General features: G+C 54.9%; 1 protein-coding gene across 3 annotated transcripts; it reads left to right on the forward strand.

Moving 5' to 3' along the window:
- LOC128333099 (protein jagged-1-like) lies at positions 1-24,412 on the forward strand. 3 transcript variants are annotated; one of them, XM_053268183.1, is made up of 14 exons: positions 3-357; positions 3,952-4,257; positions 8,533-8,596; positions 9,733-9,987; positions 10,285-10,345; positions 12,405-12,535; positions 13,620-13,739; positions 15,223-15,357; positions 17,009-17,122; positions 18,088-18,201; positions 18,876-18,922; positions 19,933-20,109; positions 20,700-20,844; positions 21,985-24,412. In XM_053268183.1, the coding sequence occupies exons 1-14, from the start codon at positions 37-39 to the stop codon at positions 22,347-22,349; spliced, it is 2,355 nt and encodes a 784-aa protein (XP_053124158.1). In that variant the 5' UTR covers positions 3-36; the 3' UTR covers positions 22,350-24,412. The 3 variants fall into 3 exon arrangements, with proteins under 3 accessions (XP_053124160.1, XP_053124158.1, XP_053124159.1); XM_053268184.1 differs by having other exon boundaries at positions 4-357; positions 20,703-20,844; XM_053268185.1 differs by lacking the exon at positions 15,223-15,357 and having other exon boundaries at positions 1-357.
- The last annotated feature ends 279 nt before the right edge of the window (positions 24,413-24,691 follow it).

A 24,691-nucleotide genomic window follows, 5' to 3' on the forward strand; every position in this document is an offset into this window, starting at 1 on the left:
GTGCGGGCTGCTGCTGGCCACACCCCCGCGCAGCACATGATGTCAGGCGGGCGGGCGGGCGGGCAGGCAGCGGCTCCCCCCCTGGATACCAGTCGGGCTCTTGCTGCCGCCCAGTGCCAGGAGAGGCTGCTGCCGCCGCCGCCGCCGGACAGGGCATCGGCTCTTTTATGCGCTCCGCGCGGCGGCGAGCCGAGGCGTCCCCTGGCCGGAGCTGGGCAGGGCAACAGGCGCGGACAGGCAGCGGCTGACGCCACCGAGCAGGGGCCCCCGCTGAGCGGCTGCCAGCCAGCCAGCATGAGGCTGCGGAGCCCCGGCGTCGTCTGCGCGCTCCTCCTCCTGCTCCACCTGCGGCCTCAGGTGAGGAGAAGGGCTGCGCCGCCCCGGCTCTCTCCCCACAGGACGGGGCGCGGGGAGGGCAGCCAACGCGCTCCTCCGAAAGCGGGACCTAGGCAGGCAGCGGCGGGGAGGGAGCTGGCCACGAGGGACTGGCGGGCGAGGCCAACTTCTCCCGGGCAGCAGCAGCCGGTGCCCGCGCCGCTGAGAGCTCCGTGGATGGAGCGCGGCGCCGGCGGCGGCTGCCCAGGCTTGGCCGAGATGAGGAGCCCCCCAGCCCGCGGCCAGGGAGAGGAGGGCTCCTCCTCCCCACCCGCCGGGGGGCTCCTCGGGGCGACTGCCTCTCATTGTCCCAGGCGGGCTCCTCCGACAACGCGGGCAGGACTCCCTTTTCCCGGCCGGGGCGACACCCAGGGCTAGCCGGGGGGAGGAGGGAGGCGGGCTCCGCTGGCCTGGCGAGGCTGCCTTGGCGAGCAGCGCCGCTGGAGGAGGAGAAGGAGGGGGGGCGGAGGCGCGCCCGCCCGCCGGGAGAGATGCGGAGCCTCCCGCTGGCTCCTCGGCCCCGGCGCGACCTGCCTGGAGGAGCGGGCGGGCTGGCTGGCCGCCGCGGGCTCCGCGCAAGGTGCGCCCAGGGGACCCCGCCCTCCCCGGGCCTTGGCGAGGGAGGGGCTGAGGGGGGCGCAGGCTCCTCTGCTTGGGAGGCAAGTCCTCCTGCTGCCTGCCCGCACCCAGGGCAGGCTGGAGTTCCGAAGGCACCGGCTAGGGGCGAGGAAGCCCCCCCCCCGAAGCCCATCTGGGGGACTTCCGACGAGCACGCCCTGGCTGGTTCTGCTGTCGGGGCCTGTCTGCCCTCCCGACTTGGGCCGCAGGGGCAAGTGGGGCTGGGCTGGGCTGGGCTGGGCTGGGCTGGCTTCCTTCCCAAGCACCCCAGATGTTCTTGGACTCCTAAATGGCCACTGTGGCTGCTGGGAGGACGGGCGGTGTAGCCAAGCCACATCTGGGGAGCCCTCTGCCAGAGATGGCCTGGCAGGCCCAGAACGGCGCCTCTCGGAGCTCCCAGGAGAGGGGAAGCAACCACCCAAACCAGTTTGCGCCCGTCATGGAGACGCTCTCGTGGTGTTGGTCCGGCCACAGTGCTTGGGGATTGCGCGGCTGACCCCAGGATAGAGCGGGGGGGCATCTTTTGTTTGCGGGGGGCCTTCGAAAGAGAGGCCTGCACGGGAGCCTCTTCAGCCCAAGTCACCGCGACGGACAGACCCAGCCTGCTCCTGGGTGAAAGCCGTGGCCTCCCCCACCCCCCAGGTGTCGAGAGGGTGTGGGATCTTGCTTGGTGAAAACTGCGGGGTGGCGGTTCAGGCGGCAGCTGCTGCACTCCACCCCAGAAGCAGCTGCATCTTGGGGCTGAGAGTGAACCCCCCCACTCTGGAGGCGATTTGGTGTCCCTCACCCTGGGACTGCCAGCGTCTCTGCAGCGTGACTGCTAGTTCAAGAGGCCTTGGGCTGCATCTGCTGCTCTGCAAGGAGGCGAAGGGAGGCGGAATCCTCAGATGGTGGATTCTGGGTGCCGGTGAGACTGGAGCTGGATTCTGATCCAGGGGAAGTTCTCCAGCACTGTCCTCGCTGGAATGAACCAGGGGGGTTTCAGTTAGTCCACAAGACGAGCCAGGGGAGCATCAAAGGTTGCTCTTCTCTCCCCCATCCTGGTTGACTGTGCTGCTCTACCTGTTGAATGGCTAGCCTGTAGGCAGCAAGGCTCTTGGGCATGGCAGGAGAGAGAGGAGCAACCTTGGGTGCACCCCCCTGGCTCCCTAGGACTCACTGCTACTGGGAGATGGGCAAGAGCAGTTGTTATGGGTCAGGCCCCATCTGGGTGGGGTGGGGTGGGGCTGGATGCTCTTTAGCTGCTGACCCTTGCCTCCAAGATCTCCATGCTCAGACACTATAAGCGCAAGCCTTGGATCCTGTTTCTGCCCGGGAAGCACGTGTCGTTCTTTCTAGCAGCGAAGAAGCCTTCTTTCCAAGGCTGTGGAGTTTGCAACCCAACAGCTGTGTGGGTTTTGTAGGGCTGGCGTGGGGCTGTGTCAAAGGAGTGGGCTGGGCTCCTCCACGGATCCCGGGACTTGGCAGCTGTGCCATCACAGCCCCACATCTGGCAAGCGAGAGGGCAGGGAGCACCTCCCCTCCCAACAGGCCCCCGGAGAGCAGAGGTGAAATCCTGCCTGAGATCATTCCAGCAACGCCCTGGATCCCCCGAGGGAGATGGATTTCCTCCTGGGAAGAGGAGAGGGAGGGGAAGGAAAGTGCCTGGGTGGGGACAGAGACTGAATTCACCCTTTTGCTGCCTGGCCTGGCTATCCGGAGCTTTTAGTAAGCGGAGTCATTGGACAAACATTAAATGCTGGGGTCCGATCCTCCTGCCCCCAAAGTGCAACGCATGACCCCATTCAACTCAGATACCTTGGCTTGGATTCAGGGCAAACTTGGAACCTGGCTGATGTCCCTCGAACTCTTTCTTTGCCGTGCCAGAGCTCAATATCAAAGGAAAGCATGCCTATGAGGATGTGCAGAGTGCATTTCCCTACCCATGACCACCAACGGACATTTAATTTAACGTTGGCAGATAAGCCTTTGATGTCAGAAGGTGCAGGCTTGAGCTTTGTCTTCTCCTTTCCCCCCTGTTGGTTATTTTTGGTACCTTTGAGCATGCACAGAGAGCTGTTCCTTTACTTGTGAGTAATGCAGATGGAAGTGTTCGGGCGGTTTAGAAATTACTCCTGGAAAAATCAAGGTGGGTGGGTGGGTGTGCATACATGTGCACACAGTTTGTACACTTGGAACTGGAATACTTAGGTGGGCTCCCTGTCCATGAAGGAACATTTCTCTGCACATGCACAGAGGCACTGAAATATAACAAATAAGAGGCAGAGGATTAGGCAAGGCTCACCAGTACCTCCTGCCCTCAAAGTCCTATCCACTAATGTCCACTGTGCATCAAAAACTGTGGGTAGGCAGGTTCACTCTACGCATGCTCAGGGGCCTCTTTTATGATACACACTTGCATAAATATTGAAGCTTGGCCATCAGTACGGGTTCTGCATTTGGATTAGAAGCTAGCCCTCGTCCTAGCTCCAGGTTGTCACGCTTAGGGGCATGGTCTTTGTTTTGGGTGTGCAGTGTTCTAGCTTCAAATCCCAAACAAGCCTGTGCAGACTAGGGGAAACACCCAGATCGGGCAGCAGCGATCTAGGAAGATGCTGAAAGGCATCATCTCATACTGCGCGGGAGGAGGCCATGGTCAACCCTTCCTGTATTCTACCAAAGACAACCACCGACTCGGCGGCACCCTTAGCCTTTCCCTTTCTGAGGCAGATAGAGGGCTGTCCTTGCTTGTGGGCGTCCACAGGCAGCGAGCTGGCTTCTGCTAGAAATGGATTCAGCCGACTTGGGCCGAAGTCGCTCAATCAAGGGGCTTGTCTCTCGTTTTCACCCTCACTCACCACCGTGGTGGCGATGCCATCTTGTGGAGTGTGCGGGAGGCGGGGCGGTGGGAGGCTGGTGCTCCCTTGCATGTGTGTTGCATGTGTCGCTCACCCCGCCTCTCTCTGCTGGGCCCTCCAGGTCCCCGAAGCGGTGGGCATCTTTGAGCTCCAGATCCGTGCGGTCCGTAACGAGAAGGGGGTCTTGGCGGATGGCCGCTGCTGCCGTGGAGGCGGCCTGGACCCACCGTGCCCTGTGGGAGAGCAATGCCGCACCTTCTTCCGGGCCTGCCTCAAGGAATACCAGCTGCGGGCGCTCCCGGGCGGGCCGTGCGTCCTGGGGGCTGCCACCACACCCGTCCTGGGGGGCAACGTCTTCTCTGCCAACCACCAGAAGGGCCCGGACCATGCCAGCAGGATGGTGGTCCCTTTCGACTTTGCCTGGCCGGTAAGATCTTTGGGCTTCTTGCCCAGGTGGGGGGAAGTTCGGGCATTTTCTTGATTTCTTAGGAGGTGAATTCCCAGTGCTCCAGCCTCTCACTTGGATCCATCAGGACCAGCGGTGATTACTCGGTAGCGAAGGGAAGCAACACTCTGCGCTCTGTTGCAGGGGTTTCCAGCCTCTGAGTCCCAGATGCGGATGGACTACAACTGCCATCATCCCCTGCCACGGCGGCCTCTGGTCATTGTGATGGGGATGATGGGAGCTGTAGTCCAGCATCATCTGGGGACCCCAACCTAGGAAGCTGCCATATACTGAGTCAGACCACTGGTCTTACCTAGCTCAGTATTGTCTTCACAGACTGGCAGCGGCTTCTCCAAGGTTGCAGGCAGGAGTCTCTCTTAGCCCTATCTTGGAGATGCCGCCAGGGAGGGGACTTGAATCCTTCTGCTCTTCCTAGAGTGGCTCCATCCCTTGGGGGGAATCTCTTGCAGTGCTTGTGCATCTAGTCTCCCTTTCATATGCAACCAGGGCAGACCCTGCTTGGCTAAGGGGACAAGTCCTGCTTGCTACCACCAGACCAGCATTCCTGGGCTTGAGAACCCTTGCTCTGTTGTTTACTCGTGCCAAGCAGGCTTGAGTCCTCGCTAGATCTTATTCTCACCGCCTGGTTCACTGTCTTCTCCTGGAGTTAGGAATGGATTCTGTTTCATTTTCTTGGGAAAGGATTCAGCCTTATTCCAGGCCAGCTTTCTGTACCTGAAGCTCCAACCCTGCCATCCTAACATCACTGCTAATGGATAGGAAGAGATGCAAAAAGAATTAAACAGCTCTGAATAGCTTAATTGAGGCTGGCTGGGAAGCATGCAGGCTTCTGAGTTTCACAGGGCGCTTTGTCACATCGCATCATATGAAGAGTCCAGTGAAACCTGAAAGTTTGCCTACGTCTATACCTGCCGAAGTCCAAATTGTTTCCTCTCCAAAATACTTGTCCTCCTTGGAGGCGGGTGGCAGAAAGTTGAACTCTGAAACCTGACCCAGCCTCTTTCTCATGAGAGGGCCTCAGGTGTTCTGAGAGAGAGACAGGGGGGAGGGAGCAGCAGCAGCAGGAGGAGGCGAGAGGAAAGTGGAAACCAGATGGACTTTGCTCACTCTCCTTTCCCTGGGGAGGAATTGAGGCAGATGCTAAATCTCGCTCGACCTATAAATGGGGCAAGACAGCTCCTGCGTAAACTGCCTCCTTACTGATTTATTGATTTTTCTCTAGCGTTCACTGCCTCCTTTGGCAGAGTCATGGAGGGATGCGTCTGTGTGTTTCTAATGCCCTTATTTTAATTAATTACATGCCGAATGATCGTATCCCAGTGGGGATTGCGGGAGGCGCTGGGCCAGCGAGAGACCCATAGTCACCCCACACACCCTCCAATCCTTAATCCACAGGAGATGAAAAAGGCAGAACGGCTTCAGGGTTCCTGTAACTTGAAGGTTGGCCTTGGAGGGAGAATTCTACCGCATGTGGCTTTTCCCATCACTGTAGCACTGTGAGGGGGGAAGCTGCATTTAGCAAAATTCTCCCTGAGACTTTGTGAGCTGGTGGCAAGCACCTTCGGGGAACAGCCAGGTGGGAGGGGCCTCATGGCACAGACCCCCTGAAAGCTAGGCGGCCCTGCTCTGCTCTGCTCACACCCCTGGGCCCAACTCCAGGTGTTTCCTGGCTCCAGTGAAGTGATAGCTGTATCTGGACACACAGCCATCCCCTGATTATTGCTGCAGGGCTCTGTGGGGGCATTTGGATTCTCTGGGTCTTTCTCCTGGGGAGCCTCCACTGAGCCCATTAGGAGCCTGCTGAACAGACAGGACTCCCCTCCCTCCAGGAACCAGCATCCATCCCCAGGGAACTCTGGAGGTTTTCATGACTTGATCTTGTGAACAATATTGGGGGTGGGGGGTAGGGGGGGAACCTCCAGGAATAGCTTCAGTCAGAGCTGACTGCCTAGTGGTGTGGACAATGCGTAGTCTATGTGCAAAGTCTGTGTTGCCCTGTGTTGGACCTGAGAGATCTCACTTCCACGTCTTGCAAACATGGTCTGTTTTTAAGCTTTAAGCACACAGGAAGCTGCCTTTTACCAAGCCAAACTGGTGGCCCATCTAGGTCCGTGTTGTCTACACAGACTGGCAGCGGCTTCTCCCAGGTTGCAGGCAGGAGTCGGAGACGCTAGGGAGGGAACCTGGAACCTTCTGCATGCAAGCAGACAGGTGCTCTTCCCAGAGTGGCCCCATTATCCCCTGAGGGGAAGTTCTTCCAGCACTCACACATGTAGTCTCCCATTCAAATCCAAACCAGGGCAGACCTTGCTTAGCCAAGGGGTCAATTCATGCTTGCTACCAGAAGACCAGCTCTCCTCCTTTGCCTCTTAGCGACTCCTGGGATACCCTCCTCTGATTCGGAGCCCTTGGCTGACACGGAGAAAAGATTTATGATGATGTGAGAAACCTCGTGATAAATGAATCCGAGCCATAGTGCAGGGTGCTTTACGAAAAGCAGGGCGATGGGTGCCCTGCCCCTAGGGGCTTACAGTCTAGGACAGCAGACCACAGAGGAGGGAAATGGAGCGTGAGGGGAAGCGGAGAGGAACACTGCCCAGTTTTCTCTGCCCTGGCCCTGGGAAAGGTTACTGAGCGTGGAGAACCTTTGACCCCCGGAGCACTCCGAGGGCAGAGGTCCACTGCTCCCAGATGCCTCCCCCTCGCGAAGGGGGACACGTGGGCTACATCGACGGGCTGCATTTTCCGCGCCAAGTCACGCCACCCCGCTGGCTGTGCTTTCCCCTCCCGAAGCCTCCCAGGCCAGGGTTACAGCTTCAGGAATATGCAGGAAGAGGCCAGGCCAAGCCATGGGTTGTCCAGACCCCAAGTTCCCTGATTGCTTGCAGGGTAAATTTGGCCAATATGTGAATGCACCCTCTCCATTCCAGAGGGGATGCGGGCGAGAAGCCGGGTGTGAAGAACTCCCTGCTGTCCGCTTGCTTAGAAACTAGGAGTGTGTGTTCCTTTGGTTCTCCAGTTTGGGTCCCCAGGTGGTGGGGGTGGACTACAGCTCCCATCATCCCCAGCCACAACGGCCAACCCCCAAAAGAGATACTAGAAAAACAAGGTGTTTCTTCAATAGGTTATCAATAGTTTAAAAAAATCAGGGAGGCAAGCCAAACCTGAACCCAGAAGAGGTTTAGAGAGGGTGTCCGTCGCCCCCGAGTGCAACTGAATCAGGCTAATAAATCTCTTGGTTGTCTGGAACCGAACCCGTAAACACAAGAAGTAGGGATCCTTGCCAAAAGTTTTTGTAATAAGCAGTAACTCCACTATCACTCACGTGGTTGAAGTTTTTAATATTTCTGTTTGTTTTTTGTCCTGTTGGCTGTATTTCATTTGCAAAAACATGTTTACAAGATCAAAACTAAACAGTTTGTAAAATAATATTTTTTTGCTCCAAGGTAAATAGTTATTCTATTTCTATTTATTCTATTCTAAGCAGAAATTGGGTGTGCAGGGTGGGGCCGGAGTGGGTGCCTCATACAGACCCACGGCGAGCCTGTGTTCCGGCCGATCAGATCCTTCCCATTCAGACCCCCATTTCTGGACGCGCAGGAGAAAGGGCTTTGCATCACTTCGCTGTCTGCCCTACCTGTGAGCAGGCAGAGCTTCCCCAGAGGGTGGCTGGGAAGAGGGGTCATGGGGGCCGTATGGCATTAGAGCGCTCTTGCTCTCCCCGCCGTCTGCAAAGCTGGAACTCTGTGTGGGCAGGAGGCATTTGTGTGAGCCCGCGCCAATGCCTCTGGATCTGTTTCCCAGCTCCTGAGTGGGGGGGGGGAGCAGTGGTGCCTAAGGGTCACAGCACAGGAGCCAAGAGCTGGAGAGACAGTGGGCAATAAACCCCGTCGTTGGTTTATTGTTTCCTGCAGCGGTTACATCGAGCGGCAAGCTTTAAAGTGTGGAGGTTGTATGCAACGTGTCTGAGTTGGGACACGGGGAGTCAGGATTGTGCTCCTCGATCCTGCAGCCTCTTTGTGTGCCTCCCTTTCCTTCTGCCTAAAAAGGGTTCGGCCCCCAGACCGGGCTCTTTTCCCCTAGCCTTGCATTCCAGATTCCTGGGCCTGGTGGCTGAAACGAGAGTCTCTCCGTTTTGCTCTGCCCTGCGCCCAGCCTCTGGGGAATGTTGCCTTGCCAGCTGCACTCCCCGTGAGAACTCTCTCCTCCTCTCACCTTATTCCTCATTCCTTCTAGCGTTCCTACTCGCTGGTCCTGGAGGCCTGGGATGCTGCCAATACCACTGATGTCACAAGCCAAGGTAAGGATCAACTCTGCCCCCTGCTGGGGACGTGGAAAAGCCCCAGGGGGAGCCCGACTTAATTTCCCCCCTGGAATATGTAGAGATCAGCAACTGGCCATGGCCCTTGTGTGAAATTTGACCCCGCTCCACAGCTGACCACCGGAGGGTGTGGAGGGTTGGTATTTGGTGGGTGGATGCTTCCCCCTGCGATCTCCAACTGTGTTTGCCAAGTGGCAAAACTAGTTGCTGACTAGGGGCATATGGTGGATAAGAAAATAGGGTGCCTCTGAGCACGTACAGAGTCACCACTGAGCTGGACTGCCTCCAGCCATTGCACGCTTGGGGTTAGAGGGCAGGGAACAAGCCTGCCTTCTGGTCCAGGGTTCTGTGCCTTGACACCAGCGTTTGATGGCTCAAGGTGGTTCAGCTCAGTGGTGAAGAAAAGGCTCTCTGTACATGCCCAGAGGTCTTATTCTGCCACTGGCCTACAACCTGTAGAGTAGAGGAACTGGAACCCCAGGTTTTGGAGGCCATATTGGGCAGCATGCCATCATGCCAGTTGCTGTTGTATAAGAATAGCAGGAAGGGTCTGGGCCCCCAAACACCCTGCTTCTGGCCTTCCGGCAGGCATCTGTTTTGGCCAAGCTGCGAAAGCAGGAGGCCGGCCTAGATGGACCTGTGGTCTGATCCTGCAGGGCTCTTCTTAGGTTCTTAATTGCCTCCGGGTGAGTCAGTAGGACAGATCTTGTCAACGGGATGGAACTGCTGGTTTCTTGCACGCTGCCGCTGTGCCCCATATTATTTCAGTGGGAATGCATGTGGGATGCCACAGGGTGGGCAAACCCTCCAGCTGTCGTTGAAATAAAACTCCCATTCCCCTCGGCCACAGTTTGGCTTGGGGATAAAGGGAGCTGTACGTCAACGACAGCTCTAGGGCCAAGTTAGCAGCTTAGCAAACCTTTTTGTGGGCTAGAAACTTCAGCGGTCTTTGTTTGTTTGTTTGTTTGTTTGTTTGTTTGTTTGTTTGTTTGCAAGGCCGTCAAGGCACACAACATCGCTTCCAGAGGCACTGGAGCTCGTAAGACCCTCCCTTTAGAAATCAGCCAGGTGTGTTGTGAGTAGCAGCTTCCCATGGTGGTGCCTTCTGTTTGCAGGATCGGGACAGCTGATGGAGAGGGTGACACGCCCGGGCATGCTGAACCCAGGCGAGGGCTGGCAGGACTTGAAGCACCACGGCCGTGGCACCTCGCTGGAGTACCGGGTGCGAGTGCGCTGCCAGGAGCACTACTACGGCCCGGCCTGCACCCTCTTCTGCCGCCCCCGAGACGACTTCTTCGGGCACCACATCTGTGACGCTGCAGGCAACAAGGTCTGTCTGGACGGCTGGACGGGAGACAAGTGTATGCGGGGTACGTCCCCAGGATGGCTTCCTCCTCTCTGGGAAGGGAAGTGCACATGTGGGGTGCCACAGTCAAGAAGGCCCTGCTCCTCCTGGTTGCTCCCCACTCACCCCCAAAGGGGCGGCAGCCAGAGGAGGGCCTCCGAAGATGTCCTTGGGGTGTGGGGAGGAAAGCAGCCCCACTCAGCTACTTGGGTCCCAAGCGGTGCTGGGAGTTGTGCATCTGTTTAAGCACCAGCAGGATGGGGCCCCTGGCAACTGGTCCTGCTTCTGAGCTAACTGTGGGCATCTTATTGGTATCTTGCAGCTCTTTGCCGCCAGGGGTGTCACGAAATGCATGGGTTTTGCGAGGTGCCTGGTGAATGCAGGTAAGCAGTGGGAGGCAGGGCAGGTAGGGCCCCCAAGAGACGCATGAGAGGAGTCTGGCTCACCTGGGCGCTTTCCAGACTAGCTGCTCATCAGCAGCAAAATGCCTCCGTTCGGGCAGGGGGAGCAGTCTTGCGGAAACGAACCACCCGTAAAAACAGCAACTTTTTTTCATGCTGGATGTACGACATCCGTGCTCTAAATTGCAGCGATTAAATTCGAGACAAGGCATCAGAAATGTGAACGGCCCCCTGCTGTCTGCGTTGGGACTGCCATGTCACGATGCAGGAAGTGTGGAAGCAGGCTTCCGAAATACGACATGACCCCGTTGCAGGGTCTAGTCTGGCAAGCTCCATGCAGTGCCAAGCGCCCCTGGGCTTCCATGCATGTTTCCGAGCTGTGCTGTGGAGTTTGTAGCATCAGCCATTTATGCCCACCCCTCCGCCAGCTTTCCTCAGTGATGGTAACTTCCAGGAAAACCCTTTGTGGATTCCTTGTAAGGAGAGAGTTTTGCGTAAGAAGTCATAAAGGCACTTTTGTAATATGTGCTTATTTACAAGTATCCTTGCTGAGCGACACAGCATAGTTCTGAATTTGGCATCTGTACCTCCTCTACAAAGCAAAGGAGTACGTCAGCCAGCTCCCCAAACTCAAGGCTTCTTACCTCCTTCAGTGGCAGTGTACAAAAGCACCTACCTCTTTTTTTCTTTCTCGAGCCCACCCACGCACATGCTGTGTGCCTGTTCAGCCTAGCAGGCACTGGGCATCAGTGTTCATGAAAGAAACCTCTTCTAGCCACCGGAGTGAGTTGAGGAAGCATCTTGAGCTCTTCATTTCAACAAGCGTTGTTTCCAGGCTGCAACAGATTATTTCCCCCAGATCATTGTGTGTGTGTGTGTGTTTTGTTTTTGTTCTTGGGGAATGCCTTCAGAATTTCCCAACCTTCCCTTCTTTTTCTGATCTGGACACAGTGCCAAGTGGGACGAGCACAGTTCAGAACGAATTGTACGGATTCCGTCATTGCTTGCTTTTCCCTTGACTTTCCCAATTTTCTTTTCTCGGCGGGGGGGGTTGCCCCCTCCCCAGACAGAAGCCAGTTTTCGGGCAAATCCCAACGTGTGGGAGCCCGGAAGCTGCTCCTCCCAGCTGCTGAGTCGATGCTCCGGGGCAGAGCCAGCCAAGCTCAGCTGGGAGGAGAGGGAACTCTTGGCCCCCAGCCAGGAAAATGAAGTCACCGTCCGATTCCTGGGGCTGATACGGCTGAGGTGTGGTGGAGGGTGAGGAAATGGGGTTACAGGGCCACCCGCGTGCTGATTTGGGAGGCCTGGCCTGGGTCAGAAACCTCGCTGGCCACTCCACCCACCTGCGTGCACGCACGCACACACACACACACATGCACGTCCGGCCAGGTGGCGATGGGACCCAGGAGTCCTATCCATATTAAAATAAGACGTTGGCAATTAATGGGAGAGAAATCCATGGCTGGCTGGCTGCCAAGACAGCGAAATGGAAGCTTCGTGTGCAAGGACAAGTTTAGAGTTGCGAGGGGATCGGATGAGCATTCAGTACTCTGGGAGCATGAGAAACCTGCCCGGCTGCATCAGGCCCCGGGGTCTGTTCTGTCCGTCAGCATCCTATTTTAACGCAGCCTCTTCTGGGAAGCAAGCGGCTCTCTTCTGCACTTGCTCCCTAGTAACTGGTGTTCAGATGCAGACGGCCTCCGACCCATGGAGGTGAAGAGTCCTTGACAGCTCCTCCTTAAAGGCCCCCACACCCTCAGGAGGTTCTCGGCGTGTCTCTGCACGAGGACCTGATCTGAGTGTGCTTCCAGGTTGGAGCAGTGACCCGTGCAAGGGGCAGCCTCTTTGAGGGCGGGCCCTTCCCCTGTGTCTCTGCACTGGGGCGACTGGATGAACCAATCGGACACAGCTCCGATGGAAGCCGGGAAGAAGGCAGTGAGGTCAGAACGGCGACTCGTGCAGAGAGGCAGGGGCGCTGCAAGAACCTCCATGGCGGCTGAGTGCTTCCACCCTGGCTGTTTCCCTTCTCTCCTTCTCCCAGGTGCCATTACGGGTGGATGGGTCTGCTCTGCGACAAATGCATCCTCTTCCCGGGCTGTGTTCACGGGAGCTGCACCGAACCCTGGCAGTGCAACTGTGAGACCAACTGGGGCGGCCTTTTGTGTGACAAGGGTGAGCGTGTGCTTTGAGGGGGCCCACCAGAAGGCAGCTGTGTGCAGCCCCAAGCTCTCTAGACCTAACACAGCTAGACTCACAGGCACTGCCCAGATTCTGGGTGCTCCTCAAGTCTTCCCAGTACAGTTGGCTGCTCCTGGCCCAGAGACTGCGGCTATTGATTCAGCAGGCCAGGGACAAGGGGAGGCAGTAGGGGGAGGAGAGCTGGTCTGGTGGCAGCGAGCATGAATTGTCCCTTTTGCTAAGCAGGGTTTGCCTGGGTTTGCATTCGGATGGGTGAGCACATGGGAGCACTGCAAGATATTCCCCTTAGGGGATGGGGCCGTTGCTCGGTGGGAATTGGGAAAGCATTTGTATGCTTGAAGAAGGTCCCAAGCTGGCACCTCCAGGCAGGGCTGAGAGAGAGTCCTGCCTGAAATCTTGAAGTGCTGCTGCCAGTCAGTGTAGTACAGTACTGAGCTAGATGGACCAAGGGTCTGACTCAGTAGAAAGCCGCTTCCCATGTTCCTCTGGAATGTCCTTTGAATAAAAAAAAAATTAGAGTCAGTATCCCCATATTCAGGGTGTGGGGCTCAGGTGGGTGGCCTCTGACTGAGAGAGAGAATGTAGCTTGCGACCGCCCTGCAGTTTAGTCCACTGTTAACATTGCAGGTTAGAGGTGGCATCGAAGCTGGTTTGGATGTCGAATATTGATATACCGCTTTTCAACAAAAAGCTCCCACAGCGGTTTACATAGATATAAATAAATAAATTGGCTCCCTGTCCCCAAAGGGCTCACAATCTAACAAAGAAACATAAGGTCGACACCAGCCACAGCCACTGGAGGGTTGCTGTGCTGGGGATGGAGAGGGCCAGTTGCTCTCCCCCTTGCTCAGTAAAGAGAATCACTGCGTGGAAAAGGGGCCTCTTTGGTTCAGTGAGCAGGGGATTCCCAGCCAAAAATCCTCCCTCGCACTCTGGAAAGGGGGCAGCAAAGGTCGATCAGGAGACATTGCTCTCCCCCCCGCCCCCCCCGGCCCAAGCTAAATCCAGCAGGACCTCCCGGAGCCAAGAAAACAGCTTTCCTTTTATCCCTCCCTAGATCTGAACTACTGTGGGTCCCACCGTCCATGCAGAAACGGAGGCACGTGTGCCAATAAGGAGCCCGACCAATATGAATGCATCTGTCCTGAGGGGTACCACGGCCGGAACTGTGAGAATGGTGAGCCAAGGGGGCTGATATGGGGGGGGGAGACTGTCCTAAACCGTTGCCCCCGCATGATCAGAAGGCATCCCACCCAGAATCCCGGGGAGGGGGCAACATGTTCAGGGGTGTTGTGGCATAATGGTTAGAGCTGAGCTGTGTCCAGTTCCCCACTCTTCTTGGAAGCTCAGTGGGTTCCCTTGGGCTATTCATCATGGGCCATTCGTTCCCTGCAGACTGCTGTCCCAAACTGGACCTGCCCCCAGCTCCTAAACAAATCCACAGGGCCAAATGATGTGTTTAAGGTCCCCTCTAGTTCAGCTCTCAGCCTAGCCTATCCTGCAGGGGTGTTGATGATAGGAAACTATACTACCCTCCGCTCCCTGGAGGAGCGATGGGGTAGAGAAATCTAAAACACGACTTGACAAGGGATTTGGGGGATGCCACGTGGCTGATCATGGGTTACTTCACTGGGCCCCTAGAAATACAGTTGCTCTGGGTGAGCTTCGGCACTGCCTGTACAAAAGTCACAGAAAGCCCAGATCTGCTCTTCTTCCCATCTCTAGCACATCTATAAATGTTGGGTTTTCGGTGGGACAAGTCCCCGCCCTGCCTTTCCCACCACCACTGCACACACCCTTTTCCTCTTTCTCCAGAACTGTTTTTTCAGCTGTATAATGCGGGTGACTGGAAATTCGGTGTGGGTCTGTTACAGGCAGTTGAACAGGAGTGGCGGACCAGGACTTTAGCCTCCACTCTAAGAGGGGAAGTGGGGTCATGGATGCAGTGGGGCGGGTGGGGAGGAGGCCAGGACACACAGACTGTTTCCATCTGTGGCCGGGAAGTAGAATGCAGTGGTTAGAGAGGGAACTGTGTGTTCAACTCACCTGGGTTCTTACTCCCCCACCGCATGGATGTATTTATGATTTTTTTAATCTGTACCCCACCTTTCAGTGTCAAAGCTTGCAGAATGGCTGCCAAGAAGCATTTAAAAACATCCTGCCTAACCCTAACAATAACACTAGTAAACCTAACCATAACACTAGTAAAACAACCATGAAAATGGACACACAAAGGATGGGGATAATAAAGACAAAAGCATCCCCAAACCCCCAGAATAAATACATCTAGCAAAAAGCACTCACAGCAGCAGCAATTCCCCCCCCCCCCAGCTCTGGGAGAAGACTGGGGTTTTGTAGTTGAAGTGGGACTTGGGGGTGCTGAGAGGTGAACAAAGTCTCTCTGGGTGAGGGGGTCTTGGGCCTCATCTTAAAGCAAAGCCACCAGCCTGATCACCCTCTGGCGAATTGAGAAACCCATCCAGGCAACCAGATGGAGAAGATTTTCCATTGTTGGTCCATAATTCATTGAGGTCGGCAAATAGTTAATATATGTGTGCACTAGCAGGCTGGCTAGTGGATCTTTTTGTGGGCTAGAAACCTTTGCAGACATAGTTGCAAAATGGTCTTAAAATGGGTGCTTCTCCTTTTGATGCCTCCAGCTACTCTGCTGTCACCCGTAGCCGAATTCACTTGCACCTCTGAACCTTGTTCCAATGGTGGGACGTGCCTCAAAACTCCCTCGGGCTTTCGGTGTGTCTGTCCCCCAGGATGGAATGGGGAGTCATGTCAGAATGGTAAGAGGTTTACAGCTCAGGGGTGTTGTGGGAAGGGAAAGCAATGAGTGGGTAAGTCCATCCCATTGCGACTTCTCTTTCCCACCACCTGTGCAAATATATGCTGTTATGAGTCTGGGGAACAACTCATATCTTCCATAGATGAGAAGATCTGAAATTGTCGGAAAAAGCAAGATGGCGTCTGGAACGAAAACTCCTGACTAAACCAGCTGTCAGGGTTTTCAACAATCGTTTGGTCCTATCACCTTTCATCGGTCAGATGGCGGTCGGTATGTGTGCAGGGCTCGGTCCTCCCCGGAAACCCCTGGATGAACATCTGGAGAGACCTTTCTGCAAGCATCGAACCGAACGAAGAGAGGCATTTCATTGCCTAAGTACAGACAACCTGCTCTATTCTCTTTATCTTTCCTAATAAATCTCTGAGATGTCCACGGCCATGAGTTTGGCAGATCTATGGGTTTTTTCTTTTTCTTTTTATTGAAAGCTCTTGCCAATTTTCTGCTATCTTTACTTTGCTGAAGATCTCAACATTGCAATGCTAACAGCTTTCAGTTTTTTCTTGAAGAGTTTTTTTTTTAATGTCTAATATCCCAGCAATTACTTATTTCTTACTTTAATCTTGATCTCTAAACTATTTATAGCTTTTGTCGGAGATCATTATGGGCTTTTTCTGTTGTTGTTGTTTTCCACTTTAAACTCTTTGTGGAAACGCCCCCCCCGCCCCCCCCCCCCGGCTTGAACTTCCCGGCAGACAAGAACTTGCAATGGAGAAGAGGAATGGAGAAGAAGATAGACTTGGAGAGAACCCTGCGCGGACAAATTCTGCTACCTGCTTGCCAGGAGGCTCTGACTCTAGAAAACTTCGCTTTGAACTAACAGTTTCATTTACAATTCCTTCTGTTTGCACAGCTGACAAAGTGTTTTATGGCTGAACAATCGCCTTGTTGCCACTAATTATCTAAGCTCTGACTGGGGAAATTAAAGTGTTGGAAAAAGAGTTTGCTTCTTTCATGTCAAGACTCTGACTTTATCTTGAAGAATTCCCATATAGGTCACTTGGTGGAGCTGGAGCTGTGAAGATTTATTATTCCTCATTACTCTCATTCCTCATTACTTTCACTTTTACTGAATGTTGATCTTGTTAAAGACAGGCTGGGCTGACCGGTATGGGGAGATGTAACCTTTCTGTTTCCACTTATAATACTAATAAAAGCATTTTTTTAAAAAAGAGAGGAGATCTAAAATTGTCAATTTGCACGCAGCATTTTACAACTATAACATCTCAAAACTTGAATAATTTTTGGGTGGGGGGGAATTGTACATGCATTATAGATGTGTCCCTCACTCTTGCACAACACTAAAACAGTTCCTTTCTGTGTGGTTCATTTTTCCCTGCAATCATGAGAGCTAGAAACCTGAACAAGTGCTATCTGAGCTAGCCAGGTTCTGCTGCTGAAGTCCTTGGCCGTGGTCTGTGGTAGAATTGCGGTGGCTTCGCACTCTGCTCGGGTGCCTGTTAATCCACTTATGGAGCTCAGCATTGCCCCAAGATGTGGTGACTGTGGCCACTCTGTGAGACGTGTGGGGAAGGTGCTACAGTTGGTGTTAAGCCACGTCCTCTAACCACAGTGTGTATTTTGCTGCCCCCTAGAGGTGACCGACTGTCTCTCAGGACCCTGCAGTCACGGAGGGAGTTGCAGAGACCTCCCCAGTGGCTTCAAGTGCATCTGCCCACCTCAGTGGACAGGGAAGACCTGCCAGATCGGTGAGTCTTCCTGCATTTTCCACTGTATGCGTGAGGGTCAGAAACGTGAGAAAGTTGTAGCATCTATTTGTTGTGGTTGGTTGGTTGGTTGGTTGGTTGTTTTTTGAACCAGCCAGACTACCCATTTGGAGTCCTTGACCGTGATTTCTGGCAAAATGACGGTGTCTGGTCTTCTGGTAGCAAGCATGAATTGTCTGTCCCCTTTGCTAGGCAGGGTCTGCCCTGGTTTGCATTTGAAGGGGAGACTGCATGTGACACTGCAAGATATTCCCCTTAGGGGATGGAGCCATGATTCAGGGTAAGAGCCCCTGCCTGCTTGCCTGCAGAAGGTTCCCAGTTCCCTCCCTGGCAGCATCTCCACAATAGGGCTGAGAGAGACTCCTGCCTGCAATCTTGGAGAAGCCGCTGCCAGTCTGTGAAGGCAATAATGAGCTAGATGGAGCAAGGGTCTGACTCAGTATAAGGCAGCCTCCTATGATCCTTTTTTCCACACTCTATTTGAATGCCATGTTAATTAACTATATACATATTTTAGTAGTAGTAGTAGTAGTTTGCCACCCAGTGTAGTAACGGCCACAGTCCTATATGACTTTAAAAGTAGATTAGATGCCCTTGCTCAGGTTAGGTGAATTTGGATGTTGGCAAGGTGCCTCAGTTGATCCTCCATGTTCAGAGGCATTCTAGCTCTGAGCACTGTTGCCTTCCTTTCCTGCTTGTGGGCTTTCTGGAGGTATCAGTCTGGCCTGGCCACAGGGATTAGATTTTAGATTAGGCCAGAAGTTCTCAGCCTTGGGTTTCCCAGAAGGCGACTTGGGTTGGTTTCCCCCCAGCAGTTGCTAGACCACAACTCCCATCACCCCCTGCTGGGATGGTGGGAGTAGTAGTCCAGCGACATCGGGGGAGCCCTGGATTAGAGGGCCTGCTGTCCGGCTCTAGCGGGGCTCCCCTCCTGCTCTGCATTCCAGATGTGAACGAATGCCAGAGGAAGCCCTGCCTACACGCCCGCGGGTGCAAAAACCTCATTGGGAGCTATTTCTGCGATTGCCTGGAGGGCTGGACGGGACCGAACTGCAATATCAGTAAGAGGGGGGGCCCAGTGGGGGGCGGGCGAGTGGGGAGGGGGGCCCGGCTGAGCGGGGCAAGTATGTAGCCAGCTGGGCTAGGAGGAGGGGGCCCACAGCGCCAGCTTACCCTGCGCAAGGTCTCGGGCTCAATCTCTTACCCTTGGAAGAGGATGGCCGGGACGAGCCGCTGCCACCCGTCACGAGGAGACCTGTTGGGCTACGAGAGCCAGGGGTCCGACTTGTGCGCCTGAGGCCTTGCAGATCCGTGACGGCACCCCCGTGAGGCAGCCTGGGGCTCAATGGGCCAGTGGTGAGCAGAAGGCGGCAATATGCCTGCATCTGTAAGCCTCCCCGTTACAAAGGCTCTTCTTTGGGCAGTTCAGAAAGTTGCCCTGCTTCACAACACCGTTTGGTCTGAGACAGGCCTCTGCAAATCCACTTGCCCACCCGCCAGGGGTGAGTGCCCCCCAGCCCTCTGGCCAGCAGGGCACCCAGCCCCACACCCATCTCCTCTCCAGAGGCCTCCTATCCAGGGAGGGGACTGGTGGCCACTGCAGATCATGGCTGGCTAGTGAACTAAGCCCAAATTGGTGGGTCCCTGGCCTGAGAAGTGATGCCCCCCTCTGGAGCTCTTTGTGACTCTGCAGGTAACACAGACCTTTTTCTCCACTCCCCCACCTTCTGGATAGGCAAGAACCCGTGTCAGGGACGGTGCCACAATGGAGGAACTTGTCAGGTAGGTGTCTCTCTCTCTCTCTCTCTCTCTGCAAACCTGTTTACGGAATCAAGAATCGGGGCTGCTTATCCTGAGAAAACTGCTCCCTTCTGCACCCACACAGGCTCCTCGGGTGCTTCCAGCCTTCTTGGCTTTCTTGTAGGTCTGGCTCCTTGATGGGAGAAATATTTGCTGATTATATCTGCCTAGCGTTGCATAGGGCGGAAGCAATGGGTTGCGATGGAAAACAGGCTGCCTTCATTTTTAGGGGGTGCGTGTCTGGGCCGCAGGGCAGAAGAGGCATTCTCTCCCGCGCGGGAGTGAAGCGGGAGCGCTTCTTCTGAAACGATGCCGCCCACCTGGGGGGGAAGATTCAGCTTTTTGCCGCCCATCAGCAAAAAGGCTTTTGCCACCCTTTTACCTTAAACAAAAAAGGTTTCTCTCTTTTTAAAAATAAGGTAAAAGGGGGGACTTTCTCCTTGCCCACTCCACCCTGGCTGCTGCAGCCGCCGCTGCTCACAGAGAGGGGAGGCAAAATCTGCTGCTCCTCACATGTTGCCGCCGTAGGCGAATGCCTGCTCTGCCTCTCCGTTAACTCACCTGCAATTCTTAGAAGTATTGGGGAAAGCATTGCCCGATTGGGGAATATATTTTTAGTCACAAAGGGTTTTGATGGATGTGTCTAATTCAGGGGTCCTCAGCCTTGGGTGTGGTTGGACTACAACTCCCACCCACCCCCTTTGGCCATTGTGTCTGGGGATGATGGGAGTTGTAGTCCAACGACATCTAGGGATCCCAGGTTGAGAACTCCTGGCCTGCTTGATGCAAGGTGGCGATTCGACTTCCTTGAGTGGGTCACGGGCAGCACTACCAGATTGCATTCCGGCCAATCCGCCATCCTGCTGTGCTGAGGGTGCATCCTGCCCTGTTCCTCCCCTGGGCCCTTTGCCCACCAAACTGCCCTTTCTAGACCCACCTCTTCTAATGTCCGGCTCTCCTCTCTGCTACCATCTCTCTTTCCTCCCAAATAGGTACAAGGCGGAAGACGGACCTGCTTCTGCCCGGCGGGATATACAGGCACAGAGTGCGAGACGGAGCTGAGCTCCTGCATCAGCACCCCCTGCCTGCATGGCGGGCAATGCCAGGAGATGGGGCACAAGTCTTTCCGATGCAGCTGCCCACCCGGGCTTAGTGGCCCCCACTGTGAGGTAAACTACCCACCCACCCACCCCACACACACAATCTGCAGGTGGTCTATGCGGTGAAGACGCAGCAAAATCAAAGCAGCCTAGTAGCCAGCTCCCGAGTCCCCTAGAACAAGGGGGCTTTAGGCCGGGCTGTGTGGATTTCCTTCTTTCTAGTTTCTTCCTCAAGTTTCTAGTCCTTCAGCTGTAGAGAGAGGTTTGAAAAGGTGTGGGTCTCCGAAACTGGTTGGGTGCCCTAGTAAGCATCCCTGTGGACAAGGGATGGGTTGGCCGTGCCCTGCTTCGGTCTTCCCCGCTTGCCTGACGGAAGTGGAATGTGTTATGCAAAATGTATGCAAATGAGCTTGCTCTGCAAACGATAGGAAGGTTGCAGAATGCGCTTCATGCCAAGAACGCATGGACCTGTCTCTAGGAAACGATGGGCAGAAATGAGTGCCTGGATTCCCAGCTTTCTACCATTTGCCCTTCTGCTAACGTGAGCCTCCACAGAGCCGCCAACTCTGCAGTTTGGGGATCTCTCTGTGTTTTGCCACCTGGCTGTAAACCCTCCAGTTGCCACCCCGGCCTCCATCTGTCTCCTCCTTTTGATCCAGCAGGTCCTTGTGGATCTCTGCTCCCCGAACCCTTGCCCCGAAGGGGCCTCCTGCCTGGACGGAGGGGGCAGCTACGTCTGCTCCTGCCCTGAGGGTGCTGCGTGCCAGAAGCTGCAGGACCCGTGCCTGGAAGGGGAGTGCCAAGGTAGGTTCTAGGGTGTGGGCGTCTGCAAGAGGGATCAGGGCCTCTCCTGGATTCATGGCCAGGCTAATGTGGAGCAGCTGATTGATTGATTGATTGATTGATTGATTGATTGATTTTGCCCTGCTAACTGGGCAAAGAGGCGCACCTTGTTAACATGGTGATTCTCTTTATTTATCAGTGGGAGAGTAACTGGCCCTATCCGCCCCCAGCACAGTACCTCCAGTGACTGTGGCTGGTGTCTCTCTTATGTTTCTTTTTAGATTGTGAGCCCTTCGAGGACAGGGATCCATCATATTTATTTATTTGATATTTCTCTATGTAAACCACTTTGGAAACTTTTGTTGAAAAGCGGTCTATAAATATTTGTTGTTTGTTTGATTTATATACCGCCCACCCCAAAAAATGGTTCAGGGCGGTTTACAACAAATAAAAACAATTAAAATCAATAAACAGTTAAAATCAAAACTAAATCAATTAAACAATTAAAATCATTTAAACATTAACACTGAAATCATTTAAAACCAGCATTAAAATTTTAAACCATGTATCTAATTAAAAGCCTGGGGGAATAGCTGTGTCTTCAGCAACTCTTAAAAAGTTGCCAGAGATGGGAAGGCTCTTATTTCAACAGGGAGTGCATGCCAAAGTCCTTCATATATGCATATGCTTTGCCCTCACCGGAAAATTTGTCTGCAGACACCCATGTGCCAGGGGCTGTCATGGGACCCAGGATGAGACATGGGGGGACACAGGAAGCTGCCATATACTGAGTCAGACCCTTGGTCCGTCTAGCTCAGCATTGTGACCACACAGACTGGCAGCGGCTTCTCCAAGGCTGCAGGCAGGAGTCTGTCTCAGCCCTATCTGGGCTACAATCCCCATCATCCCCAGTGGCAGGTTGCGGCTGGGGATGATGGGAGTTGTAGTCCAACAGCAGCTGGGGAGCTCCAGCCAGCCAGCCCTGCCCTAACTCTGTTCTTCGGAAGAAGGCCGCTTGCAATCCAGAAGGACGGCTTGCGTGCAGAGAGAGGTGATGCCAGGGGCCCAAGGGACCGGGAGGGTCGAAGGAGACGTTTCCCAGAGCTCTGTGCCTTGGAGTCTCCGCTCGCCAGGCCTTGCTTCATCCGCTTCTCCTTCCAGGGGGTGCCGGCAGCCTGCTTCTCTACACGGCGCTGCCGCTGGCCCTGCTGCTGGTCTTGGTGGCTCCTCTCTTGGCATTGCTGGCCCTCCGGATGCGCCGCAGACCCCGGGAGGCCCCACCGCTCCCGGCAGAGCCCGCGGCCAACAACAGCCTCCAGCCCGACGCCGTCCACCTCATCTGCAACATCAACCGCCGCGATGCCGAGCCAGGGCCGCGGGGGGGCAGCCTGGCGGCCAAGGCGGGCCAACCCCCCCCAGCCTCGTACCCCACTGGCGGGCTCCCAAAGACAGACATTTCCAACGAGGAGCGGGCCAAACTGAACCGGCTGAATGCCGCGCGGAGCTTGCCGCGGCCTTCGCTCTGACCCAGCGGGAGAGGACGGCAGAACTGCCGCGTCGGCGTGGAAAGGGAACGTGGGGGGCACGGACCTTGCAGAGGGGGTCTCTCGGCACTGGGGTCAGGGGCTCAAGAGCCCAGGGGCACCCCAAAGCGACTGAGCCCCGATGCACCTTCCTGACCCTCTCTCCACATTGGCCAGGTCACCAAGGCAGTTCTCCCGCCCCCGGAAGGCAATAACCTGACTCCAGGATTTCTCTGTGGCCTGTTTTTGCCTCCTAGATGAGGCATTCCTCTTGGGACAGGAATGAGCAGCATCTATGGAATTGCATGGGCTACCAGACAGAAGTTCAACAGGCTGGGTCACTGGGTGATCTCTGACGGACATTTGGGGGAATTAAATACGGAGACTGGAGGGAGGATGCCGTGGGTCTGGCTAAAGCAAGGTGGAAGCCAGGAAGGGCTGCGATCTCGGCTTCCTTCATGGGACTTTCCTGGGAGGCTGGCAGAGTCTAAAGGGAAGGGGGTGGCCGCGTGATTGGATGAAGAGTGATTATTGGAGGAGCTGGGCCACACCTACCTGGAGCTGGCCACTGATTGGCTACTAGATCTGGATAGCAATATCCCATGGGACACCCTGGGACAAGATCCGTCTTCAGGTCCCTCACTTAGAGGGAAGGATTGCCCCATGGCCAAAGCGTTACTAACCACTAGCCAGCTTTAGGTGGGAGAGACATGTTAAGAAGACCGCGCAGTGCCAACTCGGCCAACCACCCCATGATATGGGTACAGAAGTGAAGATCTACCTTGTTGGATAAAGACAAGGTCCATCTCATCTGGTCTCTGACAGAGCCAGCCAGATGACTCAGGGAAGCACCCATGCAGGGCATGGAGACCTTCCCCAGCATTGAGTAACCCAGGGTATTGTGCCACTGAACGTGGAGGCTCTTCACCGATCCGTTATAAATGATCATGTATAAGAGCCATCTCCTCCATGAATCTTTCCAATCTAGGAAGCAGCAGTTGTGACAGCACAGGGCACATCCAGCCCAGCTACGTGGTATTGTCTGACCAAGCAAAAGAGGGGTGCAGCCTCTGTGGCAGGAACCAGGGGGCCTCCGCCTTCGCCCCCTTCCCAACACGGCCCATCCCGCAAAACTCTCTCTGCTGACCAGATCCTTTTTAAAGCCAACGGCAAGAACATAAACAGTATGAATCCAAACGACAGGGAGGTGGGGAGGCTCGAACCGAGAACTTCAGCCCCAGTTTTAACCCCAAAGCAGTGGAACGAGATGTTGGGCCTAATGCAGAACGGCGTGTTTAGACCGCTCTGGCTGAAGAGGTCACATGCCCTGTGCTCAGCAGATGTGACGCCAGCCACATCACAGGAGCAGGGTGTCTCGACCCGCACAGGACGGGAAGAGAGGCAAGGAGAGGTTCTGAGGAGGGAGAAGCCTGGACAGCCCCAACCCCTGGGGTGTCTTTCCCCAGGGATTGGGGCTGTCCAGGGGCTTGTGGGGCAGCCCCTTTGCTGGAGCTAAGCAGGTCAGTGCCTGGATGGGTGACCACTGGGGAAGCCCAGGTACGCCGCCTTGAGTTCCATCATGGAGGGAAGGCAGGATAGAAACGTCACTCACCATTTCTTGGTGATCATCAATAAGCACCAGATTCCGTGCTGTGCTGTGGTTATGCCTGGTGCTCCATTTTTATATCTATTTTGTTCAGAATAATTAAATGTTAGAGTTGGATGGAACCTTACAAGGTCTTCTAGTCGAGCCCAGGCTTTGTTTGGAAACCTGGGCTCGAACATCCAGGTTCTGTTTGGAAACCTCCAGTGGAGAATCCACCGCTGCATGAAGCAGGCTGTTCCACTGTCAAACGGCTCTGATGTCTAGCCTGAATGTGCACCCTTGCGATTTTAATCCATCGGTTCTAGTCCGGCCTTCAGGAGCAGCAAGGGACATTTCCCCCTCCCTTGTAAATGAGAGGCCCCACTGAGATGTTTCCCAGACTATGGGAAACTCCTCGGTCGGGCAGCAACGATATAGGAAGATGCTGAAAGGCATCCTCTCACACTGCGCGGGAGATGGCAGTGGTCAGCCTCTCTTGTGTTCTACCAAAGACAACCACAGGGCTCTGTGGGTGCCAGGAGTCAACATCGACTTGACAGCACAACTTTACCTTTAGTTTGGGAAACATACCATAACATGTTTGGTATACATAATATGTATGGGGAAATAATATGTTTGGGGAAACATATTATATTTACATACCATAATATGTTTGGGGAAACAAACATAACATTCCCATAGTCTGGGAAACATACCAGCGGGGATTTGAACCGGCAGCCTCTTGCTTGCTAGGCAAGTT

Source organism: Hemicordylus capensis, chromosome 7 (genome assembly GCF_027244095.1).
Source record: "Hemicordylus capensis ecotype Gifberg chromosome 7, rHemCap1.1.pri, whole genome shotgun sequence".
NCBI classification, from domain to species: Eukaryota; Metazoa; Chordata; class Lepidosauria; order Squamata; family Cordylidae; genus Hemicordylus; species Hemicordylus capensis.